The 21,661-nt window shown below is 42.9% G+C and overlaps 1 protein-coding gene across 10 annotated transcripts in view; it reads left to right on the top strand.

Annotated features, from left to right (window-relative positions):
- Positions 1-21,661, top strand: part of TRPM3 (transient receptor potential cation channel subfamily M member 3) — a gene marked incomplete at its 5' end in the record, with an annotated part of 408,936 nt that overhangs the window by 265,296 nt on the left and 121,979 nt on the right. For all 10 annotated transcript variants that reach the window (XM_081930365.1, XM_081930366.1, XM_081930360.1 and 7 more), the window contains 3 exons: positions 531-744; positions 1,825-1,949; positions 10,897-11,068. In XM_081930365.1, coding sequence (XP_081786491.1) covers positions 531-744; positions 1,825-1,949; positions 10,897-11,068 — 511 coding nt within the window. The remainder of the gene's footprint in view (positions 1-530; positions 745-1,824; positions 1,950-10,896; positions 11,069-21,661) is intronic.

Here is a 21,661-nt window from a genome sequence, read left to right as displayed (position 1 = left end):
CCCCACCTCTCTTACACACTTTATCTCCCTCTCACAGTCTACACAAACATACATATGTTTTTCTCCTCTATCTCAGTTCTGACTCATGTCTCAGGTTTTTAAAAAATACTAGAAGTGTACATTAAAAAGAAAAAGAAAGGAAAAAAAGGAATCCAGGAATCTGTAGATTTTGGTTTACCCTGGGGGCACCTAAGAAGGCCTTTGCAGAAAATCATCTTACTCTCTTGAGTTTGTATTTTTCATTTTATTTGGTTAAGTAGCGCTTCTCTTCAAACTATATGTTAACAGATGGATTTTCAACCAAATGCTTCTGAGATCTGGTTCTGTATTAACTTCCACATAAATTCCATTGTACAGAAGTTCAGTAAAATCCTAATGAATTATTACCATGTCTTTTTAATTCATGGAATGATGATGCATCTCGGTCTTTCGGCTAAGATCAAGTGTAAATATTCCAGCTGCATGTCTATTACCAGCTTCTCGTCTTCACTCTTTGCTTTTGTTTCAAATCAATGCCCTTCCTTCTGTAGTATGTGCGTGTGTCTTTTGACACAAAGCCTGATCTTCTTCTACACTTGATGACCAAGGAATGGCAGCTTGAACTTCCCAAACTTCTCATCTCTGTGCATGGAGGTCTCCAGAATTTTGAACTTCAGCCAAAGCTCAAGCAAGTCTTTGGGAAAGGTCTCATTAAAGCTGCCATGACAACTGGAGCATGGATATTTACTGGAGGAGTAAACACAGGTAACAATAACCTGGCAGAATGAAATCCCTGGAGCAGATGGAATTCTTTCTATGGCATAAAAAGCTTTTTCATGGTCACAGGATCCTGAAAAAATCTGTCACTGCATTAAATGAAGCAGACAGCATTATGTTCATTTAATACATTTCTATCTAGACATCATTCAAACTAAATGTGGCATTAAATACATGGTTTGCATTTAATATATATGTTTTTAAAAGTGCAAATTTTCTTAGCAGGATCTAGATGGGGATAGGATTTTAACCCTTTCCCCAATCCTGAAAAAAAATCCCACCTCATTACCAATTGCATTGGGAGGAAAGCTGCTATTAGAAAAACCCACATCCAGCAAGCCAAGTCAAACCTTCACTGCAGATTGTAGTTAATTAGAGCAAAGCAAACTGTAATCCCTGTTTCAGACCTAACTCCAAGCCACAGATTGTGGTTTGTTTCTTCCCTGGGCTGGTAGAGAGCAGCAAAGCATGTGAGATCATCACATCCACCATAAGCCATTCATAATGGTTTACCATCATGCCCAAACTGGGCCATAATTTCCTTCCCCCCTCTTCAGTCACATCTTTTCTCTAAGCCAAGGCTGTGTAGATAATTTACCTATAAAGCAGATTTGAAGCATGTTTCCCCCCTCAAAGAATTCTGGGCACTGTTGTTTGTTAAGGGTTGCTATTAATTGTAACTCTGTGAAGGTGCCCAGAATTCTTTGAGGGAAACAATATGTGCTTTAAAGGTATAGTCTCTGTACCCAGCAATTTTTTTGTGAAGGCAAATGAGCAGTGGAAGACATATACAAGCTTGCAGTTCCTCTGTTCTCTCCAGAGCTTCTGCATGCATGGCACAGTGGGTGACTTTCTCCCTTTTAATTTTCAAGACTTATTCCAGTTACATAATTTGTTTGTAAGACTCAGTATTTGAGATTTTCTATCACAATTTTTTTAAAGTATAGAGTCACAGAACTCCTAGCATTTTAGAAAGGTAAAGTTATGCCTGTTTACTGCTACTTACATAAATGTTTTGTTTTTACTGGGGGATTATTTTGATATTTTGCCATAATCCATACGTTACAGGAGTTATTCGGCATGTTGGGGATGCACTGAAAGACCATGCCTCCAAGTCAAGAGGGAAGATCTGCACTATTGGAATAGCTCCCTGGGGAATTGTAGAAAATCAAGAGGATCTGATTGGCAAGGATGTAAGTCTCTAGATTTCTTGCAGTGCATTGCTTTGCCAATATGTCCTTGAAGTCTGGGTTTTTCAGATCTTTTGGGCAGGGCAGAAGTTGTGGGTGTGTCCTCTGTGCAATGTGCCCCTGCTCTCTAGGAAATTGTCAAGGTGACAGACCTGAAAAGCAGAGAGAGGCACGGAGGTTGGTAGATGAGCTGTGCCTTGCTCCCAGGTTGATAGCTGCCCTGCTGTCATGGAGAATGAGGGTCTCAGGAAAGGAGGATGTCACTCTGAGGAAGAGGGAAATGATCATTTAGAAAGGACCTATTCCTTGAAGGACATATAGCTATCCTCTTATGCCACTGCTACTACCTAACATTGCTATGCAAACAGTCAAGGTTTTCTCCAAAATATTCTGGGAGCTGTCATTTGTTAAGGGTGCTGAAAGTGGTTAAAGGTAAAGGTAAAGGTACCCCTGCCCGTACGGGCCAGTCTTGCCAGACTCTGGGGTTGTGCGCCCATCTCACTCAAGAGGCCAGGGGCCAGCGCTGTCCGGAGACACTTCCGGGTCACGTGGCCAGTGTGACATCGCTGCTCTGGCGAGCCAGAGCTGCACACGGAAACGCCGTTTACCTTCCCGCTAGAAAGCGGTCCCTATTTATCTACTTGCACCCGAGGGTGCTTTCGAACTGCTAGGTTGGCAGGCGCTGGGACCGAGCAGCGGGAGTGCACCCCGCCGCGGGGATTCGAACCACCGACCTTTCGATCGGCAAGCCCTAGGCGCTGAGGCTTTAACCCACAGCGCCACCCGCGTCCCTGCTGAAAGTGGTTAGGAGACCCCTATTCCCCTTCAATAGCTACCAAGCTACAATTTCCAGAGTGGTTTAACAGTCCCTCTTCACAGGGAACTCTTGAGAACTGGAGTACCATGAAGGGGAATAAAGGCCTCCTAACAACTCTCAGCACTCTGAAGAAACTACAGTTTCCAGAATTCTTTGGGGAAAGCTATGAATATTTAAGGTGGTATCAAGGTGCTTTAAATGTCTGGTGTGAATGTGGCCCAAGTCCAAAGCTCCAGCCACTACACCACTCACCATGCAAATGTGAAAGTATGAAAACATGGAAGGTATGGATCCTAATTAAATAGGTATTTTGTTGCCAATGACATTATGTGGATGCCGCAAACCACCTCCATGCATGAGCAGCAGCAATCACATAATCCACATCTGTCTGGACGTATCCTTACTCTTCTGAAGAAAATAATGGAGAATAATCTTCTAAGATTGTCTCACCCACATTCACACACCTGCTGCCAGTGTTTATGCTTTGCAGTGTTTATACCTGCAGTTGCTGCCTGCAAGCAAGGCTAAAAAAGAACTTTTCATTAGTTTCCTTGAAGCCACTCCGTTTCAGTTCTCTGACGGGTTTAACACAGGGATAGGCAACCTAAGGCCCAGGGGCCAGATGCGGCCCAATCGCCTGCGGATGGTCCAGGATTCAGTGTGTTTTTACATGAGTAGAATGTGCCCTTTTATTTCAAATGCATCTCTGGGTTATTTGTGGGGCATAGGAATTGGTTCAATTTTTCTCTCCAAAATATAGTCCGGCCCCCCACATGGTCTGAGGGATGGTAGACCGGCCCACGGCTGAAAAAGGTTGCTGACCCCTGGTTTAACAGCTAGGTCCTCTGCTTCTATGATGGAGAGGAACAATAGTATATCTCTCCTTCAGCAAGAGTACTGCTTGATTAAATCAAGGATGAAATTCAGTAACAGTGTACTTGGAGCTTATACAAATGAAATTAATTTCATCCTATACCAAGGATGAAATTCAGTAACAGTGTACTTGGAGCTTATACAAATAATTAGTTCTAACAGGTTCTGTAGGGATATGATATGAGGTAATTTTTGCTAGAAAATATTGCCAGACACCTGGCAGAGAAACATATAATTACTAGGAACAATGATTTATGCAGCAAAATCCAAAATTGTATTCTTTTCCTTCACTCTCTTGTCACAACCTGGGTACATTGTGAAGGCACATGTCCCACATGCTCTGTGTTCACCAGGTGAAAGCATTTCAAGATCACGCATGGCACATGGAGAGAGAGCCCAGGGTGCCTGGCTCACAATCCTTGAAGTAAAGAAAGCTTGGAATAGAATGATAATATGCTAACGGAAACTGAAACAAACTGGAAACTGATTCTGGAACAGATACTATAGACTGAAGCAAACTGAAGCATTTATCCAGTCCCTAAATTTAGTTTATAAGTTCTGAATTGTGTCTTTGAGTGGTGATCACACTGTATAATTAGTCAGTGGCTGAGTTTTATATATAATGGCTACTTACCAACCTTTGCTTATGACAGTTCAAGCAACTGGTTTTGTTATCTGTACATAGCTGGAGGCAAAAAGGGAGGCAAAAAATTAGCACATGAATTGGACACACAGAAGGTGTGTGCAAGTATGCATGCATGAGAATGATATATTTCAAAGTTAAATATGTTTCTCTCTGTTTTATCCAGATTTGAATTGCTATTTTGTGGTATGTTTTGCTTAAATGTTGTGACGCTCTTGGACAGTGAGGGGAGAGAAACAGAAAGAAAGCTCCAACTGTGTGGGCTCCTGTAGTCCACTATGGTGGTCCAATATGTTTTTGTTTGTTTTTTCCTTTTACTGTTATATTAAATTTGCTTAGTAACATAACATTATTATATGTATTCTATAAAACAAAGAATACAAAACAAAATTCATTCATGCTACAATGCATAACTACATAACATTAATATATATGGTTTCTAAAAAAAAGGCTTACATAACAAAAGCAATTCAAAATACCATCCGGTTTACTTTTTTTTTTCCTTCCCCCTCCCTCCCCACTCCAGCCCTCCCCCCCACCCAATCAGGCCTTCCTTCTTCATATCTTTATCCATGTACACAGTCTGTTCATTCGAGCTTGTATGTTAGGGTTGGCTTCGCCTCTTTCTATCCAGTTCCTGTAAAATGCCCATTTATTTGTGATTCTTTGGCATTTATTTTCCCATCTATCCTCTGCCACTATCTGTGCAAATATTTCTGATTGTACGTATTCAAAAACATAACCATTCCATTTTTCCATATTCCATTTGGCCTTTTCTTTCCATCCCAAAGGAATAACTGGCATTCCAGCTAAAATCATAATCTTGTACAACTCTTGCTTATTACTTTTTACTTTGTTATTTCTCAGTATTCCCGAAAATAACAAATCCCTATTAACTTCTATGTTTATTTGAAATAATCCAGAAATTACCTTTATAATCTTTTGCCAATATTCCTTAACCAGATTACATTCTGGTGGTCCAATATGGTTGAAGAACTAAGAAAATTGTGTCTCATGACTTGCCCTGGTCCATGGGGTCATGAAGATTCGGACATAACTAAATGACTAAATAACAACAACAACTTGCATGAATAGTCTGATTTAGGATCTTAAGCTGCTTTTACACCCACCCCACTTTGAGCTGCTCTTTCAGCAGTGTCTCCTCTTCAAATATTAGACATCTGTCTGTCACAGTTCTTGCAACTTGTTTGGGCACTGCTTTTAATGGCTGCAACAGTGATGCCTGCAAGTAAGTGATCTTTACTGCAAAGCTGCTCCCTGATCTTCCTCAGGTGACAGCTTCATAGTACCCACAAATGTAATCACAGGCCTTTGATGGTACAGCAGTGCCATGGGAAGAAATGGCAGAGAAGTGACTCCCATGATGGTACTGTAACTTTTTAATCTTACTCAGCCTTCTTATGTTATTGGAAGTAAAATATACTTCAGATTTGGGATGCTTCTGTTAGACTGATAAAACAGTTATCCAAATTGAACTTTGGTCCAACAATATTTATTAATAATAATAATAATACCCCGCCCATCTGGCTGGGTTTCCCCAAACACTCTGTGCGGCTCACAACAGAATATTAAAAATAGAATCAAACATTAAAAAGTTCCTTAAACAGGGCTGCCTTCAGATGTCTTCTAAAAGTCAGATAGTTTTTTATTTCCTTGACATCTGATGGGAGGGCAGGTGCCTCTACTGAGAAGGCCCTCTGCCTGGTTCCCTGTAACTTCGCTTCTCGGACTTCCGGGTTGACGCGATCGGTTTAATGGCGGATTCCCTCCGAGCTCCGGAGGGAATCGGCTCCATCGAGGACGGGTCTTGCCGCGCCGGCGACGCGGGGGCCCTTAGAAACCACAGGTGCTGATACCTGTGGACCTGGTGACTCGGTGGGCACCTTAAGCGCCCTCCTTGACAGTCGAAGAGCCTTTTTAAAGGCTGCGGAGAAGGTCTGAGGAGCGGCGCGGTGCTGAGAGTAGACCGCTACCTCGGTGGAGCGAAGCCGCAAGCCATTGCCGGAGAGCGTCAACTTTCTTCCTGACATTCGGACTGAAACAAACACCCTTGTGAGTAAAACGAAATTTGGATTTTAAAAGAAATTAACTTCTTTAATTTGGCGAACGGGGGGGCTGTGTCAAAAGGAAGTCCGCACCCCCCCCCCCCTGCATGCACGATCTGAAGCAAGGAGCGAAAGCCTAAGATCGGATTAAAAAGATCTTCTTTTTGTCTTTTGGGACTGATAAAAGATTCCATCGATTTGTGAAAACAAGGTTTTTTTTTTTGTCTTTTTAAGTTGTGCTGGAGGAAGAGGTGTATTTGGGAAATTTTTTGGGAACCCCCACCCGGGATCCGGGAGTGTTCCGCATTAGCCTAGCCTGAAAGAAAGGGAGTTTGACAGCTGTCATCTGAGCTGTCAAACAGCGGAATCAAGACAAGAACTGTATCTTTATATCTCTCTGATTTAAAGGTGTTACATTTAACCAGAAGTGGCTGGAAATTAAGCAACAACAAGTAATAACAAAGTAATAGACTGTTGGTAAAGGGGAAAAAATGGCAATCCCCCTAGGGGAAACCAGAGACATTACAATGGCTGCAGAAGGAAAATTACAAGCGGAAATAGAGAGAGCCCTTCTTCTCGTGGGAATTCTACAAGAGCAAGAGATAGCTATGGACAAACAGCTTACGGCTTTGATTTCAAAAACAAGCAACTCTGCTGATGGAACTGAGGATTTGACCTTGAAAGATTCTGCAGCTGAACTGGAAAAAGTTTCTTTGAAGTTAGAGGACAAGGAGTCTGGAGGGCAAAAAGTACAGGAACAGGACTTCATGCAGCAAGGGGACAGAGAAGTTTATTGGATTATGGATTTTGAAAAGAGAAAAGTAAAGGAGGAAGTTTTTGGACACTATAGATGGGAAGCTGAAATAATGAAGAAATATAACTGGGACTTCCTCCTCTTTTCTGGCATTGGTGAACGTGATTTAAGGGAACATCTGGCAGAACCCCTGCAGCAAGTCTTTTCAACTAGGATTGATTGGAGAGAAGGCGAAGAGACTGCATTAGACATCCCTCCAGACTTGAAGATCTATAAGAAGGACTATCAACAAAACAGGCAGAGAGAGACTCAAATGGTGTTAGAGGCCTCAGATGTGAGGAATCCGGGCTAGGAGTTTTATAAGAGGGCAGATATCTAGGAAGGGACAGATATCCGGACAAGGAGGGAGGGGGAAAATAGAAAGTTTTAAAACTAGTTTATGATTTTTGGGTTTTATAATTTTGATTTATATTTTAATATGAAAATGGGGAAATTTATGGTATAAGAACCTCGATCAATCTTAGAAAAAGAATTTAAGGTATATAAGAAAATGGGATAAATAAGTTGGGCCTAATAAAGGGAATTAAGTTTAAATATAATAAGAAGAGGGTTAAGAAATGAAACAAGAACTTGCTGAATTAAGTTTGAAAATTGGGATGCATGGGTGGGGGTGGGGGGAAGTCAATGAAAGAGGGTTATGAAAGAATCTATTTGTGTTTATTTTTCTTTCTTTTTCTTTTTTCTTTCTTCTTTCTTCTTTCTTTTTTCTTTCTTTTTTGCTTTGTATTAAAATTTGAAAATTCAATAAAAATTATATTAAAAAAAAAAAAACTTCGCTTCTCACAGTGAGGGAACTGCCAGAAGGCCCTCGGCGCTGGACCTCAGTATCCAGGCAGAACGATGGGGGTGGAGACGCTCCTTCTGGGCCAAGGCCGTTTAGGGCTTTAAAGGTCAGCATTAGCACTTTGAATTGTGCTTGGAAACGTCCTAGGAGCCAATGTAGGTCTTTCAGGACCAGTGTTATGTAGTCTCAGCGGCCACTCCTAGTCACCAGACCTGCGCCTCCATGGACAGCTGTGAGTCCAAAATGACTCCCAGGCTGCGCACCTTATCCTTCAGAGACACAGTTACGCCATTCAGGACCAGGGAGTCCTCTACACCTGCCCACCCCCTGTCCCCCAAAAACAGTACTTGTCTTGTCAGGATTCAACCTCAATCTGTTAGCCGCCATCCATCCTCCAACTGCCTCCAGACACTCACACAGGACCTTTACTGCCTTCACTGGTTCTGATTTAAAAGAGCTGGGTATCATCCACATACTGATGAACACCCAGCCCAAACCCCCTGGTGATCTCTCCAAGCGGCTAAATATAGATGTTAAAAAGCATGGGGAAGAGGATGGAACCCTGAGGCATCCCACAAGTGAGGGTCAAGGGGTCCGAACACTCATCCCCCAACACCACTTTCTGAACACGGCCCAGGAGGAAGGAGCGGAACCACTGTATGACAGTGCCCCTAGCTCCCAGCCCCTCTAGACGGTCCAGAAGGATGTTATGGTCGATGGTATCAAACGCCGCTGAGAGATCCAGCAGAACTAGGAAACAGCTTTCACCTTTGTCCCTAGCCCACCGGAGATCATCAACCAGTGCGACCAAGGCAGTTTCAGTCCCATGAAGAGGCAATGGCCTGAGCACAGGCCTGAATCCCGACTGGAAGGGATCCAAATGGTCTACATCTTCCGGGCGTGCCTGGAGTTGTTCAGCAAGCACTCACTCAGTCACCTTGCCCAAGAAGGGAAGATTTGAGACTGGGCGATTTTTTTTTTCTAAGAAGCGGTTTAATAACAGAGAGAAGCATTCACCACCCCACAGAGCCCATTGCCCAGCCCTTTCCAGCTCACTTTTATGAGCCACGATGGGCAAGGATCAAGGAGACAGGTGGTCGGTTTCACTCGTCCAAGCAGCCTGTCCACATCCTCGGAGGTAACAGATTGGAATTGATCCCACGCAGCTTGACTAGACCAGGAATCTGGCACTCTTCCGCCCCAGCCCTGCTCCCACGGTGGCGTCTACCTCTTTTCAAATCTCAGCAACTTTATCTGCAAAAAAACTTGGCAAAATCATTTCAGAAGATCTTGGGACCCTTACCGTACCCTGATGGCACTGCTGAAGGTGAAGCTGAAGGTGAAGACCGCATTTGCCATCGCTAGCACCACTTGGTAGGCTCAACGTTGAGCTCTAACCTATGTCTGGTCCCATTCAGAATGAGTTTTCCCACCACCGGTGCTCTAGCCATCTCAGCGATTGTTTCCTTGCCCTCAGCCCTGGAGAAAACAGGCTCCATGTAATCGGAGAGGGCGCTTCGGAGCCAGACAGTCAATAGCCCTGGTTAACTCCACATTCCAGCGGGCCACCAGGGATGCAGCTGAAAGGCCATCAACATGGGATAAAGCATCCCCTACCACTCTCTGGAAAACATTTGGATGCATTAAGTGGCGGGGGCGGACCATCCAAATTCGTCCCACCTCCCTGCAGAGGGTAAGGGTCACGGAGAAGTCCAATTGCACAAGGAAGTGTTCCAACCATGACACTTCTTTTGTTTCACTTTTACTTAGTGTCAAATCATCCACATCCATAGAGGTGAACACCAGGTCTAAGGTATGTCCATGACTATGAGTTGGTATTCAGGTATTCAGGGACACCCCCACTGAGGCCATGTTTTCCATGAAGTCTCAAGCGGCCCCTTGTAAGGTCGTGTCGGCGTGGCTGTTAAAATCCCCCAGGGCAACCAAACTAGGTGTCTCCAGGAGAACATCTGTCATGACCTGAAGCAGTTCAGGCAGGGAATCCAAGGTGCAGTGGTGGGGTTGGTATACCAAAAGGAATCCTGTACTGCCCCTATTGCCCAACTTCCAGAAAATGCACTCAGAGAGCTGGGTCTTCCCAGTAGGACACCTGGTGCAAATTAATGACTTCCTAAAAATCACTACAACCCCCACCTCCCCACCCACATGACCTGGGTTGCCGTGTGTAAGAGAAACCTGGTGGACAAGCAGCGGCAAGAACAGACCCATCTGCTTCATCCAACCAAGTCTCTGTCATACATGCCAGGTCAAGTCCTTCATCCACGATCAAGTCATGGATGGCAGTGGTCTTATGAATCATGGACCTGGCATTGCAAAGCAGCACCTTCAGGTCATGTGGGTCTCCCTTGCTGATTCCAGTATCCATCTGAGGAAGACCAGACCCGGAAGCAGGGATAGTCCTCAATATTGAACATGTAGGAGCTAATGTGGTAAAAGGACATTATTAGGGCAACATTATGAACTAAGGCAAACAATTCGGAGAGTAGCAGTTAGTAAGAGGGGCACTGACCACAAGACTCAGTTTGAACCCCCTCTTGAGCAGTTTGGAAAACACCTTGCCTTGATCTGACGTAGGGAGGGATAGATATGTCTTTTTCTAGTCTGTGTCCATTTCACATGTGTTTATTCATAAGTTCATTCCATAATTAAATATAATATTACAACAACAAATGAATAATGGAAGTGCTGATATTTCTAACATGATATGTCAGCGTAGCAATGGATCTCATATGTACAGGTCCAAATTTCCAAATGTCTTTAAAAACTCTTTTTATGGTGAGAAAACAAATATTCATATATTGAATTTGGCAAGTACTGGCAAAAATTGTTTCAGCAACAACTTGTTACCAGCGAATTACCTCTAGAACATCCTTTATCAGGAATTTCAAACCATGGTTGCATTCTCTGCTCCCCTCCCCCCTCTGATGTACAGGTGGTACGGCCATACCAAACAATGTCCAATCCAATGAGTAAGCTGACGGTACTCAACAGTATGCACTCTCACTTTATACTGGCTGATAATGGGACCACAGGAAAATATGGTGCGGAAGTGAAACTTCGCAGACAGTTGGAAAAGCACATCTCACTCCAGAAGATAAATACAAGTAAGCAGCCTGCTTTGTACATTGTTCTATAACTGTGCACTGGGATATATCTGTTCATCATCATCAGGCCTCAGTAAAGAGTTTCATTAGGATCAGGCCACAATATTGTACAGGAAGGTTCACAATCAAAATTCTAAATGACAATCCAAAGAGCCGAGGGAAAGTTTAGCAGATGATAGGGTGGGGAAGGTGATTGTGCTATGCGTATCTAAAAGCTAGAAGCGTCTTGGCAGGAGAAGATTGGCAGGCAATGGTAAACTGAAAAACAAGGCAGAATGTGACAATGCCCAGGATCCAAAAAGACTATGGAAATGATCAAGCTGTTCTTTTCCAGCTTCAGGTCACTTTGTGAAGTACCCAGATTTAGGAATCTACTTGTCATGAGGTCAAAAGACAGGCCTCACCAGCGAAGGCAGCCTTCCATGCCTCCTGCTTGCTGGCTGATGCTCTGTTTCAGGCAGCCATACTTCAAAGGAAAAGGAAAGGCAGGAATGTGCCTTGTTACTGCTGTATCTGAGTAGTCTTTGAATGGTCTGGGAAAGCCAGGTCTCTCTTTCCCTTGGCTGGGAAAGCTAGATGGCCCACTAGCCCCTTTCATTCACCCACCCCACCCTGTAAGTCTTGCTGTCACCTGTTCCGTCAGCAAGAATTAATGTTTGTTTCCCACCAATAATATATAAAACAAGATATAAAACAAGAACTGTTGGACTTTCAGGGCTTGACCCAGTTTCAGCTGAGCCAGGATGGAGGACTTGCCCTGGTGGTGGCCATCTGCCATGCATGCTTTAGCTGTGATGCTTTAGCATTGCGGGGGTTGGACGAGATGACCCTTGGGTCCCTCCCAACTCTAAGATTCTATGAGAAACTTCAGCCAGTAAAGCTCAGCCAGAGATCCATCTTCTCGAAGCTCCACTCCTTCCAGCAAGCCTTGAGTTTGGTTTGCCCGCAAACTCATGCTGGGTTTAAAGGGAATTGGGCCCTGCCTTTTATACCCCATATAAAGTTTTCAGAGTGGTTTACAGTGTGGTGTAGTGGTTAAGAGCGGTAGTCACACAATATGGGGAACCGGGTTCGCATCTCCGCTCCTCCCCCTGCAGCTGCTGGGTGACCTTGGGCCAGTCACACTTCTGTGAAGTCAGTCTCTCAGCCCCACTCACCTCACAGAGTGTTTGTTGGGGGGAAGGAAGGGAAAGGAGAATGTTAGCTGCTTTGAGACTCCTGAAGGGGAGTGATAAAGCGGGATATCAAATCCAAACTCTTACAAATAGACAAGAAAAGACAGTTCAAATAAACAATTAAACATAAAACTGTAAATCAAAAACTTACATAAATACAACAGAAACTAAAGTCACTCCAAAGTTAAGCACACATTTAAAAACTAAGATGCTCTGGCTACACAAGCTTCCAGTTATAGTGGCTGCAGTCTGCCTCTTCTAGTTTTTGCAAAATACTTCTCACTATCTCAGAACTGCTTCTTAACCCGATGGTTGTCACAGTACTCCAAAGAGGTGGTTGCTAAGGGTGATAGGAGTTCTTTCCGGACTCCCCTTCCCTGATTAGACCAGGAGATAAATTGTGTTCTCTTGTGGTTGTTGGGCAAATAGAACACTGGGGGCTTGGGGGGGGGGGGACAGTACTCAGCAGTATAGAGTACTGATGCCTCTTTTTTGCTGCCCATGAAACCCATTTCATGCTGGCACCCACTGCACATGTATCAAGAAGCGAATACCAGCACCTCATTTATTTCTCAAAAGGGGGACACACTTCTGTTTAGTTTTGCTGTCATGTATTTTCTTGTGGCTCTTAAAAGCTACTGGGAGCTGAAGTGGTCCTCCTTTTTTCTTTTCTCCTGCCTGTTGTAAAAGATGGGATAAGGAAAGAAAACAACCAGTAGTGACATCCAGGTTTACTTTATTTGATAATCATGGGAGAAATGAAATGGTAATATTCTCCAGCTTCCACTTCCTCACCCACAGGGGCAATAGAGCAACTTTGGGGCCTGTCATGCAGTAAAGTGTTTCATCTGTGACCTACAGGAATCACCTGCATTTTTGTATTACTTTGTATTATTACGATGATGTGACAGTTTATAATGTAGGGCGCTTCTTCTATGTACCTTTCACTTCTCTTCCTGCCTCTGATAATCTTTGAAAACTCTGATAAACTAGATTATGGTCTGAAATCTCACACTACACTAAACCAGTTAGTTTCCCAAGTGCGAGGTATTCTTTTTGCTGCCACCGGTCTGAGCTGGCTTTTCATGATACTGCCTGCTCCAGTGCCATTTTCATGTTGCCAAAGGCACTGAGGGGGATTTAATGGCCAGATGTGCCACATCAGACAAAATTATGTCACCTTTCCCACCATCACTTGCTGCTACCTCTATATTGATTTTTGTGTGTGAATTTGTCTACTGTGGTCTCAATGTGGGTGGAATCTCTGCCATTTCAGTATTTCCTCCCAATGATAGAGAGCAGATATTGCTTGACTGGGCGAAAATGCTTTAGGTCTTGACATGGGACATTTGGAAGATGCACAGCTGGAGAGCCACTGCTAAGAGTGAATGTGACATTTCTGCACATTGCGTTCTGACATGTACTATATTCAGTACTTTTGAAAATTGGAATGAATCCACTTACTTTGTTTCCTAGAGTATGACACGGCTGATTCATTACTCTTTTCCCATTTCTGAATAGGCTTGGCTGAATTTACATTCCTCATATTCCACTTATTCTTGAAAGATGATAATATTACATACTGCAAGTATATATTCTATCTTAGCTTGATATGCCTGATTTCACAGACTATTTCACAGCCAAATAAATGTATTATCAACAGACCATCTATAGAGAATTCCATGCTAAAACTAAACCAACCATGGTGCCTTTATTACTAAAGTTGTCTGGTCTTGACTACTGACCTTCAAAATGATGGGTTACGCCACTCAAATACTCTCTGTAATGCGCTTTCTGAAGTCAGACGTTCTAATCTCTACTTTGCTTACAATGCTTTTACATGTTAAAACATTGCTCTTGTGCTGAGAAAATATTCAAGCAAGCAAGAAAAAAACATTTGACTGGATCTCTGTACCCTTTGAGTAGATCAGGGAAATTTATTTTTGTGTCAGAGGTGGAGGCATCATCATTTGCATTCTCAGCCACAGTGTGAGCTTCAGACCAGAGATAAGGTAATGTGAGACTGCAAACTGTAGGCACAATGGTTCTGCCGCCACTGTTGGAGCCAGGAGGCCTCTGAATGCCACTTGGGGAGAGTGCTATTGCATCCACCTTCTGCCTGCAGGCTTCCCATGGGCATCTAGTTTACTGCTGTGAGAGCAGGATGCTGGGCTAGGTGGGTCTTTGGCTTGATCCAGCAGGACAGTTTCATGTTCTCATATTCTATCCTGGTAAGGCTCAGAAAAAAGTATCTGCAGCAATCACTGCACCCCACAGGATGGGGACCAGGCTGAGTGGCTGCAGAAACTTGGCTAGGAACTACTTAGTCTTTGATGAATCGTGGCCTTTCCTGTGTTGGGGAATCTGAAAGTAAGACATAGGTGAGAGCAAGTCAGTGTATTTTTCTTATAGGACTGTAGCCAGTGTTTTCTGTTTGGTAGCACAAAGACTATTGTGCGAGTGGACAGGTGGGTTTTAATGCTGCACAACAGGAATCCAGTGCAACTGTTATGCTTGCAGAAACTCACTGTAAAACAGATTGTGCAATCTATTGTGTAACAAAGTCACCAGCAGCCTGCTTGTGCATTTTTTTGCACAACAGAGTTCTGCTGATGTATACCACTAAGTGACTTTAACATAGTGCTACATTGGATACATACAACCCATAGTCCCGTCCCCCCCAATTACCAGCTGGTTGAATACTTGTTACTTTCTCACCTAAATCTAATTAATATTTGTCACTATGTCAAATTTGCTTGAGCATTTCCACTGAACCACTCTGGGCACACATAAAGTAGCAGTGTGGAGCAAGGTGGTCTTATTGGGAGATCAGAAGAGCTTTGCAAGTTGCATCTAAGATGAGCTGAGTGTGAGAGAACAGAATCCTTAAATCTGAAATCTTGTGTAGATCATCCTGTTCCTAATAAAAAACAATACATAAACTATATAGTTTGTAATAATATCACAGTATCATACACGTTCATGTTATTTTGCAAAGTGTTATTTTGAACTTATAACTAGATAATTGCTTCCAGGGACAAATTCTGTATGGTGAACTTGCTTGCTAGTCACATTTCCTTTTAATTGTGAACACTGTTCCTAAATCAGAATCATAGGCTACAGACGTTTGACTTTCTTTAGAACCAGTGATCCAGAGACCTGACTAAATAACTTCCTTGTGTCTGGGTTTTGCATCTGTTTCTGAAGTAAGCTTGGAATGAACTAATCTTGTTTAAATATAAAATCAGTAAGGGATGTTTGTTTGCTGCTGATCTTGTATCAAGTTTTTGCTTGATGATCACTGTCAGTTAAAAGTAACTGATTTTTTTTATTATTATTGTAAAAGCAAGGAAATTCTACAAATTAGGAAGTATCTGCATGAAAATATGAACACTATTCTGCTCTATTAGCAAATGCATTTCTTACATTTGAGGGCCTTTCTCCCCAATTTGATTTTTACATGGAGCATTTTATTCCTTTTGTATGAGTCTTTGGAGGAGGCTGCCCAGGGTAAATTACCATTTTGCATGTGTGTGTACTGGGTGTGCACACCCATCCGCTTCATGTATTATCATACTCTGTGCAAATGGCACATGGCGATAATGTGTGACTCTGTCAATGAAGATCAAAATGCTCTCAGCTGTGTCCCCTGGAATGCAGGAGATATCACCTAGCCAACAAGGTAGATCTTTCCAAATGATGTGCATTGTATCCCCCCCCCCGACTTTTGCATAGCTGAGTCAGTAGTTTCTTGGAATGCTGGCTCCCCACTTTGTCTCTATAGTTTGGTGAGCCCTGCAAATGGATTCCCAGTAATTCCCACTTCTGGGTCATGGCTGAGGAATCCCCTTTGAGCTTGGTTAGGAGCATGGTTAGCCCCCACAGACTGGTGCCCCCTTTTAAGTGAATGGGGAAGGCACATCACTCTACTTTGGGGGTGCTATTTTGATGAAAATGTTGTGCTCTGGGGTGGCCTAAATCCTACTAGATGGGATCTCTCCATAGACTGTCATGTGACTCTTAGCAAATAGCACTCTAGCTTCTGGGGGTCTTGGCCATTTTCAGTCCCTCCTCTCACCTCCAGAATCATGGATGAGGGTCTAACAGCATCAAAAATTAATATCCCTTGTATGTTAGAAGAAAGATAACTGACATCCAGAATTGCAGAGATAATAGAAAAGAGGACAAATAACAAGTTTACATACTTTACTCTGATGTTTCAGGAAGCTGCACTCTTTTTTGCTTTAGTCCTTTTGCCACCCTGCATTTTTCCTTTACAAAGCAATGTTTGAATCCTGATTACCAGAGCTGGCCTTTGATACTGGAAAACTGGCTTCCTATGGATATGTTAAATCACGTCATCAGGCATACAATATTTAAATGAGACCGAGCAGCTGCTCTTTGGCATTTAGAGCAAACTTGGCAGTGATGTGCCCAGTAATTGCAGAGATCTATGCACCATAGTACAAAACATTCACACAAACTTATCTGATTGCAGGGTGATATAACTCCATGGCAATATTAGTGAAATGTTCTTATTTAGCCCATTATATAGTGGCAGACACATTCTCCACCCCCAGCACCAAGCAGACTTTTGATTGCTCAGCAGTTTTTAAGACCAAACTGTTAATTATGTTAGTATTTATAATAGCTATTTCTTTTTTACACTTACATTGATTTCTTGCTTTGTAGAAAGAACAAGCAAGAACTACAAAGAACTGGGAAGTGTATAGGTGTAAGTCTCTGTGGGAATAAAATTGTGGATCATAACTTTTAGTACCTAACCTAATCATCATAAATCAGAAGCCAACCAGCAGCCATGCACTTTCCTGCGTGAATGCTGCTCTTTGTTCTCTGTAGAAAGCATCTATTACACTTCACTGTAGAACAGCTGGTGGAACACAGTAAGCCTGCTGAGAAAATAGAGAACAAATAGTACCTTCTAAATAATTTTTAAGTGTTGTCTTCATAGGTTTGTGATGTAAAAGTAAGATAAGGGAACAAAGTAACCTTGAAACATTTGAAACAGTTGAACTGTTGTGTGAAAAATAAAAGTACTTCCACCTGCAGCTGGTTAGTGTCAAACTATCCATCTTATTATTACTAATTGGCTAGGGCAACATCTGCCACTCAGTGTTTCATAGTGATGGATCTCAAGACAGACCAGTGGCATAGCGTGGGTTGTCAGCACCCGGGGCAAGGCAAGTAATTTGCACCCCCTAACCCATGGATTTGCGCACCCTAACCCCCAGATGTTGCGCCCGGTGCGGCCGCCCCCCCTGCACCCCCCACGCTACACCACTGAGACAGACTACCCCATAACTAAAAAATCCTTGATGAATGTCTGTTCAATCTTTTATTGAAAAACATCCAACAACAACAAAAACAGTTCCATAATATTCCAAGACACCACCATTTCTTGAAACCTTGCAAAATTAATATATTTGTAGAGGAGTTGCATGCTTTTTTCATGATGCGCCCTATGTGAAACCGTGGTCATGTTAAATAAAGCTGCATGCTGCCATTTCATGATTGGCAAATTGTCCTGGAAATGATGGAGCATGTCTGTAATCAGGGCTATGTCAACTCCATGATTCCATAATCCATATCACAATACACATGCAGAATTTGGTACTGGGCACAGGATTCGACATCCTGAAACTTAAAACCTTTCCTTCTAAAGGTTTGTAGCTCCCAAAACACCGAAAGTATCTGGGCACACTTAGGACCTTAGGAGGCAGAAGGCAGAAGGGCTTCAAATGCCCTGGCATAGTTGTTTTGCCTTTCCCAAGACCAGCAAAAAAAAACCAGAATATATGAGGCAACATTAAGCAGAAGTGTGCAAAGTTGTTCAGTCCACATAATTCTAGCACAGGTTGCAGAATTCAGCTTGTCAGAGTGCAGAGTTCAGGTTGCTTTCCTGTAGCTCTTTTAAGTGCATGTTTCAGCTAGGTTTTGTTGGGCGAATTTTGTTTTCTTTCAAATGTTGCCATCCACTGAAGTCACAAAGGGAAGATTGGTTTACTTTATTAGAACTGTTTCAAATTATGGGGTCTGAATAATTTAGACTATTGCATTGAGTCAAGCAGACAGTAGAAAAGGCCAAGGTGACTACGGATTAGTTCAAAAAGGATAATCCAAAATGACCTTTTATGCTCCATATGCAACCAACTCCTCCATATAAGTGCTTACCATCAATATATGGCATTTTGCAGTCCAGTTCAGGTAGACAATAAGCTAAGCTTATTTTTTATGGTTGAGGGTTAAAGTGAACTGGAGAAGAATGTAGGGTAGGTTCAGGTTGAGTGGCAACTTCTAGCCCTGTAAAGTGTCTGCAGTACCTCTTCATGTGACTCGTGGGCTTCCCTTTGTCATCCTATGCCTGAGAATATATGAAGGGGGCTGGGAAGGCAAAGGGACGTTCAGCTGTCATCACCAGCATCTTCTCTGACCATTGCACCTTCATCAAATACATTGGATGCTCATTGACTGATGTCCTGATCTTCCTTTCACAATATCTTCAGTATTTAATGCATTTCTGTACCCTCGGTGGTCCCTTGGGTGTGTGGTGTGGATCTGAATCCAGGCAATGAACCAATAACAGACAGGCAGAGAGATTATGTGACCTATCAGCAACAGGATCATGCAGCTTTAAAGATCCTCCTCTCCAGTTGGCTAAGCTGATAAACTTCAGCTCCTCAGGGACTCACTGCTACACCCAGAACCTCACCTTCCTGTCCCACCAGAGTTACTCCTGGGATCATGAGTTCCTTTTGGAATTGGCTGTTTATGGGGTATCATTCTGATAATACATTTACAGAGTATTTTAAATGCAGCTGTGCCACAGAAAATATAATGCATTTGCTGATCTGGGGAAAACGTCCTTTGTCTACCATGCTGCTCTTTGATTTTAGTCATATCAACACCCCACCATAGCTCCCCTTGCTCAGAACCACTGTGATTGGGGCCACACCTGCTCTCCCCAGCTCCTCTCTTCACAGGCACATCTTGCATCCCTTAATTAAAACAAAAAACACCAAATTCAAAAGGACATAAAAAGCAGGTGAAAACAGTTTGAAACATTTTAAACAATTAGGGCAATAATCAGCAACAGAAACCCCTAAACAATACCCCAACCCAAGTGTCTGTTCAGCAGCCTTAGCTGTGGAAAAAGCCTGCAAGGCAGGGAGCAGTTCTCCCAGGACTCACTGCCAAGATGGTCCAAGTTTTAAACTGCCTAATTGAAATCAGCTTATTCCTGAATCTTTTGGCCCATTGCCTATAGTCCCACACCACTTAGGTCCAACTCAAACTCCAGCAAGCAGTCAGCCAATCCTTAAAAGTAAAAGTAAAATAATGTTTCTGAGCCATTTCATCCCATTCTACAGAGCATCTCGGAACCTGAGCCTCTCTGAGGCATCTCTTACGCACTCCTCATTTAATGATACACAACTGCTCAGAGGTCTAGCAAAACTGGGTAGGCTTTACAGTGTTATTTATAGGATATTGTTAGCTTTAGCGTCTGCCATAGGGTTTTTCTGCAGCAACATAATAGAAGACCGTGGTTTGTCACAATGTTTGCTTCAGGGCAAAAATTGGGAATCCAGAGGATGAGGATTCCTTCCCTCCAGCATTCTGATTCTTGGTAGAAACAGGCCTAGGACTGCTGTGATATCTGCTGCCTTAGGCTGGCAATAGGGAGTAGCCAGAAAGTGTTTGGCTGTCTCCCTTTCTGCATGGCGTGCAATTTAAACAGACTTCACTTCATCTGACTGTGGGAACAACTCTTCCTGTAGAAAAACAAAATGCGCACAAACACACCTGCAAACTCCTTGGTGACTCCTTTGTCCCTCTGAGGGCCACCCAGGGAGCCAAGCTGCCAGCCTGCCCCTGGGGCAGAAGCCCTGCAAATGCTGCTGTCAACACTGCCATTAATGTGCCCTGCAGAAGTGCAAACTGAGCACCTGGGAGCCGAAGCATATCAAGAAACAGGAGCCTCAGGACAAGATTTAATAGCAAATGACTTTTGGATGGAGGAAGGGAAGTATCCTGGTCTCAGTACTATACAAATTATAAGGCTCCTAATACAATGCATGCAAAAGCACAGAAATTCACAGAGGCAAATAAGTAGAACTAAAGGTCAGAAGGGTCTGTAATGAAAGATCATGGCAAGAAAAATACTCTTTGCGAAAGAAGATTTCGCTGCATCCACAGTGACATTCTATGCTCCTCACTTCAAGCCGCACTTTGGAAATAATAGAATATATGAATAAAGAGAAGCTATTACAGTGGTGCCTCGCTAGATGAAATTAATCCGTTCCGCGATTCTCTTCGTCTAGCGGTTTTTTCGTCTTGCGAAGCAAGCCCATTGACAGCTTAGCGGATTAGTGCTAGAGCTGTCAAGCGGCTTCCAGCGATCAGCTGTTAAGCAGCTTAGCGGCTTAGGAAAAGGGCAAAAAAAGCAAAAAAAAACCGCCGGGGGACGCAAGATTTTTTCGTCTTGTGAAGCAACCCCATAGGGAAATTCGTTTTGCGAAGCGCCTCCAAAACGGAAAAACCCTTTCGTCTAGCGGGTTTTTCGTCTTGTGAGGCGTTCGTCTTGCGGGGCACCACTGTACTATGGAATGTTTTTGTATAAGAGGCAAACATTTCAGCTCGCCTTCAGAATTTCATGTTTCTGAATAATTGTCTTGCTTACATACTTCAAAAGACATGCAGCAATAAAACTGCTAGCACATTTGCAAAGCTAAGCAGACATGGGCTGCCCTAACTTAGCAGGGCCAGTACTTCTGAAGTGTCTAGAAACCAGGACTCCTGAACCAGGGGACCACCTGGGTCCTCATACCTATAGCAACTTTTACATAAATTGTACTTAATATATTAATATTTAAGATGGTGCAGATAATTGTGTTGTTCCATGTGAAAACTGAGTCCCTAAATATCTAAACTCCTTAATTTAAGAAAAAAACAGTCTCAAAGCTGTAGTGAAATTCTAAATACACATTATGAAACACACAAGTCTGCTGCTGAAAGGATCATCCCCTTCCAGATCTTTCCATCGTCCACTCTCTTGCCATTGTGGTTGCCCAGTGACAGCCAAGAGAGCAGCAGGGGAAGAAGCAGGGAAAATGCATGACATCACGACACCATCTATTAATACATGTTAGAGGGGGAGATTATTTTTCCCAGAGATGCTGTATGTGGATATGGCCGAATTCCACCCTAGTGACTGTGGAGGAATTCATTATACCATCCTTTGCAAAGTCTCCTTCTCAGCATGTAATCTGGAGTCTAATACAGATGGATAGGATGGTCACATAATGCTACTTGGTCTTAATTGTGTAGTCCATCATTTCAGTTTGTTTCCTTCTTTTTCTGTATTTTCTTTTTTTGTTTTTGTTTTTTTTTTTTTTTTTGT

The sequence above is a fragment of the Podarcis melisellensis genome (assembly GCF_964234715.1).
Source record: "Podarcis melisellensis genome assembly, chromosome: 11".
Taxonomy (NCBI): Eukaryota; Metazoa; Chordata; class Lepidosauria; order Squamata; family Lacertidae; genus Podarcis; species Podarcis melisellensis.
This window is presented reverse-complemented; position numbering and strand designations above follow the sequence as displayed.